Raw genomic sequence first — 20604 nt, 5'->3', positions numbered from 1 at the left:
GCCGAGGCTGGACCAGGAAGTGCCGGCGGCTGCCACAGCCGGTTGGAATGGGAGGAAGACGGAAGTGCAGCCTCATGGAGAACTCAGCCTATGAGAACTGGAGCCATGTCGTACAATGTAGGTCACGCACCTCCCCAGGCTGGGCTGGCACCCCTGGAGCATAAGCTCCTGCCCCTAACGCACAAGCACCTGTGTGCCCACTTAGACACACACCTCCACAGGCCTCTGGGATGTTCATCTGAAGACCTCTCCTTCACCACACCCTGATTGCACCTGGACACAAGGGTGGCAGGAAGCAGTGGTTGGTGCCCATCCTCACTTCCTAAGATATCAGTACTGAAACTTCAGGGTGGCAGGGTCACATGGAGCACTCCATACAAATTCTGATTCATATTCCTACCTCCCTCGACACCCCGCGATTCCGAGTGGGTGATCTGGGGACCCAGGAAATTCTGAGAAGGTGGTCTTTGGAGAAAGACTCAGTGGTCTGTTGGCTGCGTGGAGAAAATAATTATAATCACACCACTGCATTCATTGTTTGCCGACTGTATACCAGGTGTTTTGCATGAACCACCTCACTTCATCCTCTGATACCCTTCCAGAAAGGTGCCATTATTTCCATTCTCAAGGTCACACACTGGCCCCTAGAGGAGCCACAGTTTGATGTGCACCCTTCCCCCCACCCCTCAGGGGGCCTGTAGACTCACAGGGTCTGGGACCCACCCCAGGGACAGGCCCTGACTCCCCAACGAGGAAGGGACTAGGGTGAGACCCACTAGCAGGAACGATGCAGGGCTGGACTGTGATGGAGGAGACCCCCAGCCTCCACCTCCCAGGGATGAGGCAGCGGGAGGGCCCACTTCCAGACTGAGGGCCTTCCCTAACCCGCCCAGGAGGCGGCAGTGCCGTGGGGCGGGACCAGGCCAGGCTTGATGAATTCCCAGGCAATGGGCGCCCCCTGCAGCCAGACAAGGGTGCGGCAGGGCGGGGAAGAATCTTTCCCGGAGCTTGACATCCACGACAGTGGTGGGTTTTCTCTTTCATTATCTCTCGCCCTGGGAGGGAGGTGGCCAGCGCAGCCACTGTGGTTCTTACAGTTGCCCCATTTTAATGATGAGGGAAACATTGAGAGTCTACTCGAAGGTCGCAGAGCTAGTTAGTGTTGGATCCATCTCCCTCCCAGGGTTGTGCCAACCCCTTAGGTCACCCCCATCCCCACGCTCCCTCACACCCTGGAAAGACATGCGCAGCACGGCAATCGTAGGAGGTAGGCAAAGGGTGTTTAATGGGCTTTAGGGGGGTCTCGGCACTTCCGCCAGAGGTTTGGGTAAGGACGGGGCTCAGGAGGTGAGGTTCGGGTGCAGGCGTTCCTGGCATCGCGGGGTGTGAAGGGGTGAGCCTCGTCCGTGGGCCTCCCGCAGCACTGGCAACACTGGGCCTGCATGGAGCTGAATACCATGTCGGGGTGTCGGGCTCTTCCCAAGCCCCCACCCCACAGCTCAGGGCTCACCTGCTGGGAGGCACAAAACTCTCCAAGCCACCACTGCCCCCAGGCAGAGTGAAGAGAGCGGGCTGGCACCACAGACTGTCACTACATCACTACTTCATCCCTAAGGCTTTACCTCCATATGCTCCAGAGTAAAAATTGCCTTCAAATAAAGGAATCTACCCCCCAAAATGACAAACCACTGGACTAGTCTTAGTCATTATAACCAAGGAAACTGAGGCCCAGAAAGTATACGTCACTGGCCCAAGGCTAACCAGGGAGTGAGTGGTGTGGTCTTTTCCCTTCCTGTCTCCGGGGAGCCCTGTGTATTCTGGAGGTCTGTGAATCCACTTCCAACACTCCTCAGGCCCAGAATCCCCCTCCCTGGAGCTCTGAGTGCTCCATTTCAAGGACAGTCAACATGGGGGAGAGGCTTCCCCCAACACCTCTTCAATTCGCAGATGCCCCTCTCCCAACACACACACACACACACACACACACACACACACACACACACTTCACCTCCTGGAGAGCTGCAGCCTCACCACTCCCTGGAGGCCCCTTTCCTGGTTTGTAGCGAGCCAGAGGCTGGGGGTGGTAGGCAGACCCAGGCCTAGGGAGGGCTGGGGGGCTGAGCGAGGAGGGGCACATCGGCAAGTGCAGGTCCTGCATGGGCACCCACTCAGGCTCCACCATTCTCTGCAGCCAGACAGCTTCGGCCAGGTACCTGGGGAGCAATGAGTCAGATGCAAGGGGTACAGCCCCCCACCCCCACCCCGGCCTGGTCACCATGCCTCCTCAGCTTGGGAAGCACATGTCCCTGGGCTTGGCCCTGCAGGGAGCTGCAGCCAGTCTCACCCAGACTGCAGTGTGCCTCTACCCCATTTCCTGGGACAAGAATTCACAGAGGCTCCCAAGGCTTCCACAATATCCCGGAGGAAACTCCAGAGGAATGAGAACAGTGAGTGTAAGGGTCTGGGAGCTGTACTAAGAGGCCAGGGGAGATGACCCATCTTCACCACGCCCCACCAGCCCCAGGGGCCACTGCTCAGACCTCTGGTTTGCCAACTCACTTGGGTCCCAGCGGTGCACAAATTGTTAAATACCAGTTGCTGGCACAACCATGGTCGAAGGGGTTGTATCCCTGCAGGTATCGGCACTGGAGGGGGGTGAGGGTGGGAAGAACTCAGGGCCAGCAGCACTGGGCAGGGCACCCCCACTGGCCCTACTTCCCCGAGTCCGTTAGCCCAGCACAGCCCAGGGCTGAGCTGAGGCCTCCCCCAACTCACTTCTGAGTGGCTCTCTCCGGGCAACCCTGGCACTGCACCCACCTCTCCTGCCTTCTCAGGAATCCTTCCCATCACCTTGTACCCACTTTTGTAGTATCCTCCCCATTTCTGTCTCCTTTGGCCCTACACAGCCTCCTGCTACGTCCTTCCCGACAGTGTTCAGATCTTCCTTTTGATGCCAAACTGCTTCAAAGACAGTTACACACACACACACACACACCCCCCCTGCTCCTGCCACTTCAATAATTTCCCATCTCTCATTTTTCTCTAAACTTGTACTTCACTGAATTTCACCATCTGGAAAGGCAGTTGTATGGGGCCCAATCATATTTCCCTAACCAAATCACATGGCCCTGGAACATCTGGGCTGAAGCACCCAATGCAGTCAAGGTCAAGCCCAAAGGTCAAGCCCTACCCTGGGCACTTCTTACCAGGTTCTCCTCCTCCCTTCCCCTCTCCCTCCACCCACGGACCTCGCCCCCTTCGTGAGCTCCCTCCTCTTCTCTAGTGCTGGCTGAGTCTCACTCAGACTTCAACAGCCTTAGCTACAAAATGTTGGTTGCGACCAAAAGTGTAGCCCAGTAGCACCACCAGCTCCCCTGCCACCCCTGCCACTGTTACTAAGACTTTTATCTTCAATACTATTCGCCACCAAAAGAAACCAGGATTCCATGTAGGGAAGCTGACACCTGGGGGAAGAAAAGTCAAGACAGTTCCAGAATGTCCTATTGTTGCCAAAAAGCAACACTAACCTTTGTGATATTTTGAGTTCTGCCTACTTAAAGGTGTTTAGAGCATGTAAGGAAAACTGATGTTATATTCTCAATTTTAATTCAATCGTTTGAAGCATTTAATCAAATCTATACTCAGAATTTTAGAGAAATAAATGTTGATTTATTAGATGTACCTAAAATATAGAAAAATGTCAATGCTTCAATGCTTAAAGGAAGGATAACTATTTAATCAATTCATAAAGCAGGGTGACTTCCTCTCTCCCCCAACATGGGACCCTCTCAGACGTGAATGGAATCTGACAGCTCTGAACTTTCCAGACTGTCCTCTCTCACTGGCTCCAGATCTGGGTCCCTGCTCTAATCCCATGTTCCACCCTTACAGACCACAGGACCAAAACCAAAGTGGGCATTTTCTCATCCCATCTGCTGCCCAACTCCCTCCTTAGCTCGATCCCCGTCTCCCCGGGACTAGGCATCAGGCTTCTCTCTCTTTCCTTGTCTCTCAAAGCATTATGGATTCCTTTGTTTGTACGTTCACTCATTTACTCATAAATATTGAGGGTCTTTAACAATGTCCCAGGCACTGGGCTGCTGGCAGAGCAGGCCGCAGGCCAGGCCTGCAAGGTGCAGGCTGAGCAGCAGCCCAGGAAGCAGAGCAAGCTGGGCCAGAGAGGCTGGCAAAGAGCCACTGCAGGCGCATTCCGTTTTGGGAGCTGCTGTGTGCAGTCGGGCAAGATTAGTCTGAGGGCTGCCCACCGGCTTTGGCCACTTGGAGAGTACAATGTCAGTGTGACAGCCAGGACAGAGGCCAGGCCGAAGTGGGCCAAGGAAGGTGAAGAATGGCACTAGTGAGCACACCCCACTCTTTCAGGAAATATGGCAGAGATGGAGGGGAGAGTGGAGGCCTATGCTGTTGAGGGAGGGTTTTACTTTGCTTTTAAGATGAGAGAGACATGAATATGTATAAATGGTGATGGGCAGGAGTGATAACAATAATAACAGCATATACAGCACTTAATTCTCTAGCCACTGCTCTATGTGGCTTATGCATATTAACCCATGCTGCCCCCTTCTTTACAGATGGGGAAACTGAAGTACCAAGTGACTAAATGACACACCGAAGATCTCCCTGCTGGTATGTTGTGGAACTGTGATTTGAGTTTACGTGGTCTGGCACCACAGCCCTTGCTATCAACCACCAAGCAGTGGCCCCAGGAGAAGTTGTAGTCCGGGGATAGAGGTAGGATGCAGGTACCTGAAAAGGGGTCTGCAGATAATGGGAAAAAGCCTTGCCTGGTGAATCACAGAGGGCAGACCACATTAAAGTTTCTTAGGTTGGAGATCCTGGATATGGAGGGCCTCATTCTGAACAGTGGAGAGAGGGCAGGCCTGTGACCTGACCTGGGGTTAGAAAAACCACAGGCTGTGGCAAGGGAGAATGCTGCCCAAGAGACGCTGAAATGATGGACTGAGGCTTGAGACAGAAGACATGTAGACCACAGGGGGCTGATGAGTAAGGGCTGAGAGACACAGCTGGGTGGAGTAGAGTGACTGAGTGGCGACTGGAAGGATGGGAGATGGTGGGCAAAGAGGGCTGCTGTCCTATCAGCTGTCCAATGCCTCCAGCCCCTCCCTCACCGAGGTGGCCCACAACAGTCTTCCTAAAGTAGCCTTTAGTCAAGTCATTGTCCTGCTGAAGGAATCCCGTGGCAAGGATGTTCACTTTTACCACTTCTCCTCAGCGTTGTATTGGAGGTTCAAGACAGTGCAGTAAGAAAAGAAAAAGAAAGCCATACATGTTGGGAAGGAAGAAATGAAACTGTCCTTGTTCACAGGTAATATGATTTTCTATGTAGAATCGACAAAAAAAGCTATTAGAACTAATACGTGAGTCTAGCAGAATTGCAAGATCCAAGACCAATATAAGAAAACCCATTGTATTTTCTTATCAGTCATGTGCTGCATAACTACAGTTTAGTCAATAGAAAACAGCATATATCATGGTGGGCCCATTAGACTACCATGAAGCTGAAAAATTCCTATCACCTAGTGACATCATAGTCATTGTAACATCACAGTGCAATAGATTACAATTACCTACACTGTTCAGTAACATGCTATATAGGTCTGTAGTCTAGGAGCAATAAGCTATACCTAGGTATGTAGAGGTCTACACCGTCTAGGTTTGTGTAAGTGCATTCTATAATGATTACACAACAACAAACTTGCCAAATGATGCATTTCTCATATGTATTCCCATAGTTAAGGGATGCATGACTGTAATAATAAACAAATGGAAATGAAATTATTTTTAAAACTTATAATAGCACAGAAAAATGTAAAACACTTAGAAAAAATCTAACACAACATATGCAAGATCTATTTGCCGAGAACCAAAAATCACTAATAAAAGAAATCAATGAAGACCAAAATGAATGGAGAAGTATACCATGTTCATGAATTCAAAAACTCAATATTGTTAAAATATCAACTTTCCAAATTGATCTATAGGTGCAACGTCATCCAAATGAAAATCTCAGCAAACTTTTTTTATAAAAATTGACAAGCTGATTCTAAAATTTATATGAAAAAATCAAACAAACTAGGATAGTCAAAAGAACTTTGAAAAAGAACAAAATTGAAGAACTCACATTGTGTGATTCTAAAACTTAATATAAAGCTACTAACCAAGAACTTGGCATTGGCAAAAGCATAGAGAACCCAAAAATACATCCACACCTACCTAGTCAATTAATTTTTGACAAATGTGCAAAGACAACTTAATGGAAGAATAGTGTTTTCAACAAATGATGCTGGGAAAACCTATATGCAAAAAAATAAAGCTTGATCCATACCTTTCAACACAAAATTTAACCCAAAATGAATTGTAGGCCTAACTATAAAATCTAAAACTATAAAACTTCTAGGAAAAAAACATATAAAACAATCTATGTGACCTTGGTTTAGGCAAAGATTTCTTAATTACAACACCAAAACCATGATTTATAAAAGAAAAAAAAACAGACCATGTACTTCATCAAAATTTAAAACTTCTGATCTTTGGAAGACACTGTTAAGAAAATGAGATGACAAGCCATAGACTGGAGAAAATATTTGCAAAACACATATCTGAATCTAGAGTATATAAAGAACTTTTAAAATTCAATAAGAAAACAACCCATTTTTTTTAAATGGGCAAAAGGCTGAAACAGATATTTAATCAAAGATATACAGATAGTAAATAAGAGCATGAAAAGATGCTCAACATCATTAATCATTAGGAAAATGTAAATTAAAACCACAATAAGATACTGCTATACATTTATTAGACTGAATAAAATTAAAAAAAAAACTGACAATGCCATGTGTTAGTGAGGATGCAAAACAACTGAAATTCTCATACGTTGCTTTGGGAATGCAAAATGGTACAGCCATTTTGGAAGACAGTTTGGCAGTTTCTTACAAAGTTAAATATCGGGGATGCCAAAAAAATGTATACAAGTGCACACTTTAGTCAACGTTGCTCAAGCAGTATTTCGCTGTAATCAGAAGTGTCTGGACGCTGATGGTAACTGCTTTGAGCACCTCTTGTAATTGCAGAAATCAAACATGACTTGGATTAATTTTTTGTTATTAGTATATATTGAGTACTACAATTTTAATATAGTTTTCCTTCTTTAAAATGTGTATACATTTTTTTGGCACCCTCTGTATACAGTTACCATATGACCCTGCAATGCCAATCCTAAATATTTACCCCAAAAGAAATGAAAACTTATATTCATATGCCCGTACACCAATGTTTATAGCTGCTTTATTTATAATCACCAAAAACTGGAAACAGCCCAAATACCCTTCAATTAGCAAACAGGTAAACAAGCTGTGTTACACCCATATGATGGAACACTATACAGCACTAAAAGAAAGAAACTACTGATATGGGCAACAACATAGACAAATCTCAAATTCGTTGTGCTAGGTGAAAAAAGCTAGACTCAAAAAGCTATGATTCCATTTATATGAGACTCGGGAAAAGGAAAAACTATAGGGATAGGAAACAGATCAGTGGGTGCCAGAAGCTCTAGGCCAAGAAAGGAACCGACTGCAATAAGCCATGAGGGAATTATTTTGGAGTGATAAAACTGTTCTAAATCTTGGCTCCCTTGTCTTTTTGCAAGCTGGCCCCTCATCTGCAAGCCCTCCCCTGTCTTCTGTCTATCCAAAACCACTACGTGGCAAATCCTACTCTGTACTGCTGTCCTCCCTGAACTCTCAATTCCCTCTCTGCGTCTGTGCTGCTCAACGTAGGACAGGCCCCTGAGAATGTTCACGTGTGTCTGGCTGGTATTATTCTGATTTCAGGTTCTTTACCAACACAAGCGCAGGATGTAGCGTTACTCACTTCTACGCCCATCACTCAAAATAATGCACACGTGGCCCAGCAAACAGTAGGCCCTCGATACAGTGCACCCAGGAGGTGGAGTGACCACCGAGGTTCAGGAGGAGACGAAATTTGAGCTGAATCTGGGTCTGGAAGGGCTAATGAGGCACCTTCGAGGGAGTTCAGGCCACCAAGGACCGGAGTGGCGGAGAAAGGGCGGAAAGTGCCGAGGTACCCGAGGCGCATCATAACCACCCACAGCCTGGTATAATGGCGCCCCGCTCTGGCCCCGCGTACCTTGCCCTCGTAGGAGCGCTCGGCCGCGCTCACCGACTTGGCCTGGATCAGCAGCAGCAGGAAGAGCGGCAGCAAGAAGCCAGCAGCAGGTACAGCCACCAGGATGCTGCACACCAGCTAAGGAGCAGCCCCGAGGAACCGCGCTTCCTAGCCCCACCCCTCATCCCGACTCCGCCCCAAACAGCCCTGCCCACACCCAGCCCCGTCCATTCGCTCCCCTCGCTCCAGCCCCGCATAAACCTCACCCCACCCTGCTGTCTAAGCCCCCGTGACACCTTTAACACCCCCTAACCATGACCCTGCTAGATTTCTCACCTCTTCGCGGTTCCTCCTAGCCCTGCCCATCTCCCTGTCCCCACCCACCCTCACCTAGTCCCAGGTTGATCCTCCCAAACAGCCCCGCCCACCATTAGCTCGGCTACCGAGACCCGGCCCTGGGCTGTCTGGGTCCTCCCCACTGCTCCCCACGTGGGCCTGGAGGATACGCGACGACCCTGTCTATGGAGAAGGGCAGGTGGGTCGTGCGCAGCAGGAAGATCAGGCAGGTGACCAGCACGGCACCCGAGTAGAGGCACAGGGATAGGACGAGCAGCATAAACAAGCGGAAGTTGCGGTGACCGATGCAGTTATTGACCCACTTGCAGTGATGATCAAAATCCTGGTGGAGAGGGGCCAGACCTCCAGGACCCGACCTCTGGCCAAGGCTCAGTCGCCTCTAAATCTAAGGCCTTACCTGAGCCACAAAGTCCCTAACGTTAGCTTTTCGGTGGTTAGAGCACTGCTAGTTAGGGCTCTGTGGCTCACAAGGTCGCCTGTCAAGAGGCCTTTAGGGACAAGGCCTATCTGGTCTTCTGTGGGACACATCCTGGTGTAACTTTGGACAGGACAGAGAGTATCTCTGGGCATATGTTTTCTCATCCAGCCGATGAGAATAATAACACCCTTGCCCAGCCAGCATTCCAGCATGGTAAGGACCACATAAGACAGCACATTTGTAGACCTCTGCAGGCAGTGCAAGCGAGAGAGACAAGCACTCAGAGCCCAGCAGGCACCCAGAGGAGACAGGCAAAGCTCCCAGGCCAGAGTTGCAGCCATCCTGAGGGCCTTGGGTATCTAGTGTCGGTGAGCCTGGGCGTAGGATGGGTTGCCTTTCTTCCTCCTGGCCTGACCAAGCCCAGCATAGATGTGGATGCCCTTGTTTGTATCAGCACCTGTGCAGGCAAGGGCCAGCCTCCCAGGACAGGTGTAGGCACAGAGGCAGTGACCTGCATGAGTGACCAAGAGTGGCTGGGAGTTACTGCCACCCTAGGCCTTTAGCAGTTCCAGAAGTGGTTTCATGCCCACCAGTGGCCCCCATGTTAGTGGGCCTCCTGGTCCCGGCCAGTGCTGGGTGGGGAGGGGGAGTGGGAAGATAGGCAGGGGAGAGGGACACTCACCTCCACACAAATGTTGCACCAGGGGCAGTGGTAGGTCCGGGGTGGGCGGTGGAAGCAACACTTCTGGCACCACTGCAGGCGGAAGGCTCTGTGGTTCACCCACACTACATGTACCATCATGGGACCCTGTTCTTTGGAGCCTGGCACGGGAAGAAGATTGGGCAGCGCCACGAGGCTCTTCCATCAGTGTGTTGCTGGTGGCTTGAGGGCAGGGGGGACCTCACAGTATCACTGGGCTCCGGGAAGGGTGGGGAGAAGGTGGGCAGGGGAATCCTTGGTCCTCGCTGAGCAAGCTGATAAAGCTTGGAGAGGCTGGCAGTCAAAGGGAAGGTGAGTTTCCTCAAGAGGAGTTCTATGAGAACTCAGGTCTTTGGAATCATGATGGAGGCTTTAAGGAGTTTGTGCAGTGAGAAAGAGAGAAAGAACTGAGTGGTTGTGAAGAGCTGGCTTCTCTCCCCCACCTGTCCCTTCCCACTCCTCTAAGGCAACTGGATGTGTTTTGCCACATCATTGGCTTGGAAAATGAAGCGCTAGGAGCAGGGTCCAAGCAAATGAGGACATGGGGTGAAGAGGTCCTGAGGCCCCAGGAGAAGAGATGGGAGGGGTACTTCAGGAATCATCCGTGTAGGCAAGAGCCCTTAGGGTGCCACCTCATTCACCCAGGGGACCCAGATCTACCTTGATGCAGAATGCCAGGGTCTGAGAAGTTGAGTGAAACGAGACTGAAGAAGGTGAGCACAAAGAGGAGACCTGTGACGATGGAAAAGGCCCATTCCCCATTCTGGGCCAGCCACCTGCAACTGAGAGCAGAGCAGGCCTCAGCCCTGATCTGGGGTGGCCAGAAGCTCCTCAGGACCCCGTCCACTTTCAGAACCCACAGACCTTAAAGTTTGCTCTAAACATCCACGCTATTGGCAGATCTCTAGAGGCTCCACCAAATGTCTCCCACTATTCCCAGCCTCCTGCAGCTCCCAAATGCACCAAGTACTCTATACATCTCTGTCTTTGCACATTCAGTTTCCTCTGCTTAGAATATCTTCCTTCTCTGACCCCTCTTCTGAACTTCCCCTGCATTCACACTACCACTATCTGTTTTCCTTTTTCTTTCTGTAAGAAACCTGCCAGCTCATGTGGTAGACTCACGGGAATGCAAAAAAGAGTCCACTGAAAACCACCAACAGCATGACATTGAAGGCAGCAAACAGACTTGGGAGGATCCAGGGACGTGGGGCCTGAGGGGGGGGATGGGGCTCCTTCAAGAGCGGCATGGCTGAACCTCCTGAGCCCCCAGAGAAGATCAGAGCCACCAGGTTTCCTTCCCCCTGCTGACTTCAGGAGCCCCATGGCCACAGCGGCCTCAGAAGCCACAGCTAAGGGTGGAAGGAAAGAAGTCCCAGTGTGACATCACAGAGGCTGAGGAGAATGGGAAACAGGGACTCTGCAGCAGAACTGTCTGCAAACCTGCCCCACTCCCACTCGTGCTGGGGACTGAGAGCTCCTGCCCCTGGGAGGAGGTTAACTTCCAGACCACATGAGATTAGAGAAACTCATGGGGAGGACGTGGGTGATTCTAAAGACCCTTTCAGGCTCTGTGCTAATTGAAGCCATGCTCATTGCTCGCTCTGTCTCCATTTTTTCCTTTTTGTTATTACAGAATTCCACTTTGGGAGAAGGGCAGCTAAATAATTTTCCAGCTTCCCTTGTTTACAGAGTTGGCTTCATGACAATTCCGGTCACTGAGATATAAGTGGGTGTCTGTTGAGGGTTTCTAGAAAAGCGTTTGCCTTCCTGATAAAAGGGGGAAAGGATGCAGTTGGCCCTCTCTTCCTGTCTTGAACCTAGATGTGCTGGCTGAGGGTGCCACATTGGACCCATTAGGCAATAAGTCAACATGCTACACAGACAGAATGACATTGTTGAGTCTCTGCCCCAGCCTTGAACTGCCTCCGTCTGGTTGCTTATTATGTGAGAAAAATAACTGGTTTTTCTGTTGCCTGCAGCTGACTCTTGTCATTTGTTATAGCCACTGAGCATCTGAACCCCTCTGTGTTTGGAGGATTCCCCTCACTGTGAGTCTTGATGAAGGGCAAAGGACCGGTCCCCATCCCAGTTGGAGCTGAATATGCCAGACACTCACATTCGAAGCCTTTCTTGCAACTAGCACACAGGCCTGTGACCCAGGCGCCACCAAGTAGCCTCAGAACTGCTACCACCAACCGACAGGGGCGTCTGCTGAGATGCAGCAACCGCACATATTGTCAGAGTTCCTATGTGTGGGAGTGTAATGGCCATTTTGAATGTCACTTTAAATTTAACGGAGAATGTATCGTTCTTCAATATGGATAAAATTTGTAATTCCAAGATTCTTTGAATTGGACAAAATGAACTAGAACATTTTGGGCAAATTAATTTGATTAAAACCAGCAAAAATCCCTCATCAACACACAATTATTGTTACTTACATTATTTTGTCTATAGAAACATATTTTTCCTTCATGATATTCAAACTAAGTGGTTCAAAATCAATGTATTTAGAATTTTATCTTACAATATACTTAATAAGATTATATTTTAATACTAAAGTTTAAAGCTTTAGGTATTTTCATTTGTCATCATTTACTATAACTATATATGCATGCACATTTAAAATACCTACATGTAAAAATATACTTAAAGTAATATTTTAAAGATATGTGTATAATAGGAAAGCATTGGTAGCTTGGAAGAGAAATGATCTTTGAATAACACTGTTTTCAACATGATACAGTAAAAAGTTCTTTGCTTTCTGCCTATTCTACCAAACAGTAGAGGGTTATTATCTCTCCTAATCTAAATAAGTAATATTAATGGCGTCTATTCACTTATAAGCTTTTTTGCTGTTTTTGGAAATTTTGTGACCATGGACAATGATAAGCAAATTAATAGAATGATAAGGAGAATCCTCACTTCTCAAATAAAACTGAAAATGCTGTGTGTTACATTACCTTCTGTTATGCCATGTAAAGGATTGTTAGTTCGATTAACAATACAGCCAACACTCTAACCATTTATAATTCTCAGGCACCTTTGTTCTTATGTAGCAACAGCTTTTTTTGATGCTGCTATTTTCTGATACTGGGCCCCAAATTCAGAAGAATAAAATTGACCTCGTGTCTTTTCGACGGCTGGGTAAATCAAAGCCTTGCTCCCCCACCTCGTAAACCATGACATGGCACTCTCAAGGTTTGATGGATGTTCAAAACAGAAATAATTCACATGCTCCATATTTTCTTCATGTGCTCAATGGTATTATAAGAGGTGCCCTACTTATTGGGCCCATGTTGTGGGGTAAGCTTATAAATAAAAAAGAGGATTTCATCTAGATTTGGTATAGGTAAAGGGTTATCAATATGAATACATTTTTCAGTAAATTGGATACTCTTGCAGAGTGGGTAAAAGCACGCTGGAATTCAAGTGCAAGGCCCAACACAGAGACTGTTAACCAATTGGCTTCTAAGAGTATTTTGTTCCTTGATTTAAAACACTCATGGCAATTGGCAGCACTGTGGCATGCACTTTACAGAACAGATTTGTCAATGTTTTCACTGTCCATTAACACATTTTCTCCTCAGGTTAATCTTCGCTCCACACCAGCCAGACACACTGGCCTCCTTGCTGTTATCAAACACACCCGGTGTGTTCCAGTCCTGGGTTCCTGGCACTTGCTGCTCTCTTTCCCTGGAATTCTCTGCTACAAATATTTGCAGAGTGTTCTCCCTCACTTCACAAACTTTGTTCCAGTGGTATCTTCTGTCATTATCCAGATGCCTGTATTACCATTTATCTCCTTAGAATAGATTCCTAATGGTTAGATTTGGGGTCAGTGAATGTGACTATTTAAAACAGCTTTTGCATAATTTGCAAGATGCTTTCCAGAAGGCGTGTATATGTTTATACGCCCACTATGAGCATACCCATGTTATAATACTAACACTACAATTAAATATTAGCATTAAATAATTTCTCTAATTGTGTAGGTGACAAATGATATTTTGTGTAGATATTTTGATCTTTTCATTTATAGCTCCTTAAATTACTTGTAAGATTCAATATTTTATGAACCTATAGATCATTTTCTTGTAGTTATTTTGTAAATTGTCTATTTACATCTTTTGTTTGCTCCCATTTCTTTCTTTCTTCCTTCCTTTCTTCCATCCTTCCTCCCTCCCTCCCTCCCTCCCTCCCTCCCTCCCTCCCTCCTTTTTCCCTCCCTCCCTCTCTCCCTCCTTCCCTCCCTCCCTTTCTTCCTTCCTTTCTTTCTTTTTTCTCACATTTCAGTGTGGAAGTGTTGGGGCATTTTTCTTTTTTAAATTGTGGTAAATACAGGTAACATAAATTTCACTGTTTAAACCACTTTCAAGTGTACAGTTCAACGATGTTAAGTACCTTTCCATTGTTGTGCAGCCATCAGCATCATCTCCCTTCAGAACTTTGTTGCTCCACACAGAATCTCTATACCCCTTAAACACTAACTCCTCATTCCCTCTTCCCCTCAGCCCCTGGTAACCACTGTTTTACTTTTTTTTTTAAAGATTTTTATTGGGGAAGGGGAACAGGACTTTTATTGGGGAACAATGGTCAAATTGTTGTCCTTTCAATCTTAGTTGTGGGGGGTTCTGTTCAGCTTCAAGTTGTTGTTCTTTCAGTCTTAGTTGTGGAGGGCGCAGCTCAGCTCCAGGTCCAGTTGCCGTTTTTTCTAGTTGCAGGGGGCGCAGCCCACCATCCCTTGCGGGAGTCGAACCGGCAACCATGTGGTTGAGAGGACAGGCTCCAACCAACTGAGCCATCCTGGAGCTCAGCGGCAGCTCAGCTCAAGGTGCCGTGTTCAATTTTAGTTGCAGGGGGCGCTGCCCACCATCCCTTGCGGGACTTGAGGAATTGAACTGGCAACCTTGTGGTTGAGAGCCCACTGGCCCATGTGGGAATCGAACCGGCAGCCTTCGGAGTCAGGAGCACGGAGCTCTAACCGCCTGAGCCACCGGGCCGGCCCCACTGTTTTACTTTTTGACTCTATGAATTTAATTATTCATGTAAGTGGGATGACACAATAGCTGTCCTTTTGTGTCTGGCATTTGGCATAATGTCCTTAAGTTTCACCCTTGGCCTTTAGCTGTCCTGGAAATTGGTATGTTGTAACATGTATCAATTTCCTTCCTTTTTAAGGCTGAATAATATTTCATTGTATGTATACGCCACATTTTGTTTATCCATTCATCTGTTGATAGACACTTAGGTTGTTTCCACCTTTGGAGAAAGTGAGTAATGCTACTATGAACATAGATGCACAAGTATATATTCAGGTTTCTGGTTTCAATTATTTTGGGTATATATCCAGAGGTGAAATTTCAGGATTATACAATAATCCTATGTTTAATTTTCTGAGGAACTGCCATACTGTTTTCCAGAGCCACTGCACCATTTTACATTCCCCCAACAATGCACAAGGGTTCCAATTTCTCCACATCCATTTGTGCTTTTGAAGGAAATGTTGGGTTTTTCTTTCTGATTTGCAGGAGCTCTTTTATATTAAAATTTTGGGCTGTGTTTATTGCAAATATGTTTCAGTTTGTTGTTTGCCTTTTAATTTTGTGTAAAATTTTTAATGTAAAGTTTTTGTTGTTTTTATGTAATCAAATCTATTGATCATTTCCTTCACATCATCTTACTTTACTTCTAAGGCTTTCCCTCTCCTTCTGATAAATACTTAATTATTTCTTGTTTTCTTTTACTTTTCGATCAGTTTTTAATACATAATTTCAACTTCTTGACAATAAAATGCTATTGTTAGTTTTAAAACAGTAAAAGCAGTCTGGGTTAAAAAGCAGTAATGAAATACCCTTTTCGCATACCACATACAGTTACAAAACCATTTTTGGTTGCAACGATGGCTTTAACACCTGTTTGGGAACTTCATCAACATCCAACCATTGTCCAGCTCACTTTTAATTTTGTTTTTCGAAAAAACTCGTAATGCTCTCCAAAACAAGTCTCTCTGCTCTTTCAAACCGTAAGGGATGAGCATCTCTCTAACCATCTCAGTTTATCATCATCCATCAACTGGTGTTAACCCACCTGTCGAATTTTTTCACCTTTCCTATTGCTGCCAGGTGTCGAGAAATTGTTGTAGCAGAAACTTTGAAGTCTGCCACAAGGCTTCGAATTGCTTTTTGGGGGTTAGTTTCCACCATGGCTCTCAATCGATCTTCATTTAAAACAGATCTGGGCCTCCCTCGAGGCTCATTTTTCAGACTTAGGTCCCCAGAACGAAATTTGTCAAACCACCAGCGATAGTCCTTTCACTAATGGAGACTTCTTCAAAGACAGAAGTGATGTTTCTACTTGCCATGGCTGCACTCTGTCCTAGTTGAAATTCATAAAAAAAAAGGTATTTGCAAATCTTTCAAAGATATGGTATTGTTCATGTCTGTAAAAGATGATGATTTCTCTGAGTGGTTTATTTGTAGAAATTTCCTATTAATAAATACATAACCACAGGGACAAGATTTACATGCAACAGGAACCTGTTGGTCACACTCGGGGCACGATTTGATGGCCTTCTTCACTTTCTTGGCTCGACTGGCGGACATGCTCCTCTCCGGGGCCTCTTGTTTTCTTTTTCATTTAACTCTTTAATCTATCAGAAGTTAATGTGGGCTAAGATAGAAGGTAAGGGTCTAATCATGTATTTTTCCCACATCATCATAATCACTTGTTCCAGCGTCATTTATCGAGTAAGCTTTCTTTTCCCTCTAACAACAGACACTAAATTTTTCATATATATTAAGGTCTGTGAGTGGCACTGTGAGGTACCTCTCAGACCCCCCTCCAAAAATGAAGAACTTATGCCCCTAGCTGTTGGAAACAGACTTAGCTTGGGGGATTGCCTCTCCTAAAGAAAGCTGCTTACCCAAGGTCCCAGGGGCAGCTTGCATCTAAGGAGTGGCCAACGTAAGGGTGTAAAGGCCCAGCCACTTTGCCCCAATGCAAGACAATTCTGAAGGGCCATCCCATCCCACTGTGACCTTCGGGTTAGCTGAGGCCTTTGCTACAGATTGCTCCCTGTGCTCAGTCCCATTTCCTTCCCTTCCTTTCCACTGTGTTGATCCTAAAATGATTCCCCAATAATCATCCTGCATGCTAATTTCTATAGTCTGTTTGTGGACTTTTTGTTTCATTAACTTATTGAATTTAGCAGCATGTAGTTCAACTTTTGTAGTTTTCGAATTCAGGGGTTTTTTGCATTCTTGTTTCTCATCATCTGAATCCCTAAATTTATGATGTTACATAGTAAACAAAAACATCATAACACAAAAATAAGAAATAACACTAATAAATAAGAAATGAGGCCCTATTCAAAGATCGCCTTTCATTGTATACTAGCATCTTCCTTTCCCATCTCAACTGCAATGTAAAACAATGTCAAGAGCAGGTACAATGACAATTTATTGCAAAGTGAAATTTAAAATTTCACAGAATTTTATGATATTGATATATGCTATATTAAAGTACCTTTTAAATCACCCCAAAAGTCTAAAACAGGTGAAAATTGAGGAAGGAAAAATCAACAAGTTTGACAACATGGTGGGCTCTTCAAAAAAGAATGGCCTAAGGCCTCATTGGTAAATTTTACCAATCATTAAAGAATGAACACCAACCCTTCTCAAACTCTTCCAAGAAATAGAAGAGACAAAAAAAAAAAAAAAAGAATACTTCCTAATTCATTCTCTTGTAAGGGTGAAACTCAAGGAATCAATTACGAAGTTAGACTTAACTAGTTTGCAGTTTGATCCACCCTGATACTCAGCTGTTGTCTCTTTGTTTTTCCCTTCACTGATTGATTTAAGAACTCTGCTTTGTTCCCTTTCTCAAGGCTGCACATTCTTTGGTAATCTAGTTAATTAGTAGAGCACTAACCAAAAAAAGTAAACCCTTAATCTTCAGGCAACCAACACCAGAATCCATTTTGCAACTCCCTTGCAGTTTTTACTGGTGAAGCATAAAGCCCCAGGCTGCAGTGGCCCAGTCCGGAGATAACATTATCTTACAACAGACCAGACTCTGGATTGCAGATTGGTGCAGCCACTATGGAAATCAGTATGGAGGCATCTCAAAAAACTGGAAATGGAACTACCTTATGACACAGCAATTCCACTCTTAGATATCTATCCAGAGAAATCCAAGATGCTGATTTGAAAAAATATATGCACCCCTATGTTTATTGTAGCTCTATTCACAATAGCCAAGACTTGGAAACAACTGAAATGCCCATCGCTAGATGACTGGATTAAGAAACTGTGGTACATTTATACAATGGAGTATTACTCAGCTATAAAGAAGAATGAAATCTTACCATTTACAATGACATGGATGGACCTAGAGAACATTATGCTAAGTGAAATAAGTCAGTTGGAGAAAGACAAATACCATATGATCTCACTTATATTGTGGAATCTAAAGAACAGAATAAATGAGCAAAGTAAACAGAAATAGTCTCAGAGATATAGAGGAAAAACTGATGGTTGCTAGATGGGAGGGGTGTGGGGATGAGGGAGAAGAGGAGAGGATAAGAAAACACAAATTGGCAACTACAATATTGCCATGGGGATATGAAAGACAGTTTGGGGAATACAATCATGTAAAGATTTTGTAGTGTATCCAATAGACACTTGTCTTATTAGGGAGACCACTTCATGGACGGTGTAGATGCCTGACCACTGCACTGTACACCTGAAGCTGAAGCTGAATAATATTGTATGTCAACTATAATTTAATATATATAGTCATAGGACATGGAGTACAGCATAGGGAATAAAATCAATGGCATTGTAATAGATTTATATGGTGCCAGAAGGGCAATAGATTGGGGGAGGGGGGTTATCACTTTGTGAGGGGTGAAACGTCTATTGCATTGTATTGTACACCTGAAACTAAAAACAAAAACAAAAAAAACCCCAAACAGACCAGAACCTGGGGCACGACATCAGCCTTCAGACCTGCCTGACTGACTCCCCCTTTCCTTTGTTCTGCTTCTCCTTGTGTACCTATAAAACCTTCTGACCGGTCTAGGACCAAGGAGATGGCCTTTGGGCAGCAGTCCACTGTCCTCCCTCAGAATGCCGGCCTTCTGAATAAACCTGCTTTTCTTTCCACCAACCTTGCCTCTTGACTTTGTAGAACTGTAGAACAGTAACACTATGAGGTCAATATCACCCTGATACCAATGCCAGACAAAGACATCACAAGAAAAAAACTGCAGAACAATATCCTTTATGAATATAGATGCAAAAATCCTCAACAAAATACTAACAGACTGAACCTAGCAGCATATTAGAAGCATTATATGCATCACAACTGAGTGAGATTGCTCTCAGGAGTACAAGAGTGGGTCAACATACAAAAATCAATCAGTGTATTACATCACATTAATAAGTGAACAAAAAAATACAATATGCTTATATCAATGCAGAAAAAGCATTTGGCAAAATCTAACACCCTTAAATGTTTAAAACATCCCACCGACTAGGAATAGAAGGGAACTTTCTCAACCTGATAAAGGGCATTTATAAAAAGCCCATAGCTAACTTCATACTTACTAGTGAAAGACTAAAAACTTTCCTTGTAAGACCAGGAACAACTCTAGTATGCTTGCTTTTGCCAATTCTATTGAACATTTTACTGGAAGTTTTAGCCAGAGCAATTAGGCAAGAACAAAAGTAAGAGGGGGCTGGGGGGCTGGATGAAAAAGGTGAAGGGATTAAGAAATATAAATTGGCAGTTACAAAATAGTCCCAGGGATATAAAATACAGCATAGGGAATGTAGTCAATGATATTGTAATAACTATGTATAGTGCCAGGTGGGTACTAAACTTATTGGGAAGATCACCTCGTAAGTTATATAAAGGTCTAACCAGTATGCTATACACCTGAAACTAATATAATATTGTATATCAACTGTAATTGAAAAATTAAAAAAAAAATACTTTAAGGAAAAATAAATAAAATATCCACACTGGAAAGGAAGAGGTAAAACTATCTCTAGTTGCAGATGACATAATCTTTTAGCTCACGGTTGGTGCAAAAGTAATTGTGGTTTTTGCAATTATTTTTAACCTTTGAAACTGCAATTACTTTTGCACCAACTAATATATAGAAAACCTTAAATAACACGCACAGACAGAGCTAATAAATGAGTTCAGCAAAGTGGCAACATTATCCATAATAGCCAAAAAATGGAAACGACCCAAACATCCATTCACTGATGAATGGATAAAACAAAACATGGTATATCCATATGACAGAATATTATTCAGTCATGAGAGAAATGAAATACTGATACAGCTACAACAATGATAAAACTTTAAAACATTATGTTAAGTGAAAGAAGCAGACACTAAAGGCCACACATAGTATGATTCCATTTAGATGAAATGTCCAGAGTAGGCAAGTCCATAGAGCAGAAAGCAAATTAATGGTTGCCAGGGGATGTGAGGAAGGAGGAATTGGGAAATATGAGGTTTCTTTTGGGGATGATGGAAATATTCTGCAATTAGATTAATGGTGGTAATTACACAATATTATGAGTATACTAAAAACCACTGAATAATATACTTTAAAATGACTAAAACGATGAAGTCTATGTTATGTGAATTTTATCTCAATAAGAAACTTTTTTAGATATCAATGATTGCAGAGCCCTGGGCAAAATTGATGAAATTCATGTGTGTGTGTGTGTGTGTGTGTGTGTGTGTGTGTGTGTGTGTTTTAAATATTTTGATCTTTCAAAAATGACCCTTAACACCACGAGCCCAAATTGAAGTTACAGGTATCCTATCATGTTATCATACAATTTTGTGGGGGAAATTAAACCCCCCAATGAAGAATGATTCATTTTTCTTGGCTCTAGAAGTCAGTGACATCTAGACGTCAAAAATGAACAAGAAT

The 20604-nt window shown here is 44.8% G+C and overlaps 2 protein-coding genes across 2 annotated transcripts in view; both read right to left on the bottom strand.

Annotated features, from left to right (window-relative positions):
* TFRC (transferrin receptor) overlaps window positions 1-8311 on the bottom strand; it is a 100947-nt gene extending 92636 nt beyond the window's left edge. Inside the window, exon 1 of the mRNA XM_074330131.1 lies at window positions 8188-8311. The gene's annotated coding sequence lies outside the window, so the exon portion shown is untranslated. The remainder of the gene's footprint in view (window positions 1-8187) is intronic.
* Window positions 1262-11038, bottom strand: ZDHHC19 (zDHHC palmitoyltransferase 19). The gene is made up of 8 exons (XM_019723680.2): window positions 10767-11038; window positions 10302-10423; window positions 9624-9763; window positions 8673-8845; window positions 8188-8293; window positions 2560-2645; window positions 2009-2213; window positions 1262-1448 (listed from the first exon to the last, which is right to left on the bottom strand). Exons 1-8 carry the CDS (start codon window positions 10889-10891, stop codon window positions 1341-1343), a joined length of 1065 nt encoding a protein of 354 aa, XP_019579239.2. The 5' UTR covers window positions 10892-11038; the 3' UTR covers window positions 1262-1340.
* Window positions 11039-20604: the final 9566 nt, after the last annotated feature.

Source organism: Rhinolophus sinicus, linkage group LG01 (assembly GCF_036562045.2).
Source record: "Rhinolophus sinicus isolate RSC01 linkage group LG01, ASM3656204v1, whole genome shotgun sequence".
NCBI classification, from domain to species: Eukaryota; Metazoa; Chordata; class Mammalia; order Chiroptera; family Rhinolophidae; genus Rhinolophus; species Rhinolophus sinicus.
The sequence above is the reverse complement of the archived record's forward strand: the minus strand, read 5'-3'. Positions and strand labels throughout refer to the sequence as shown.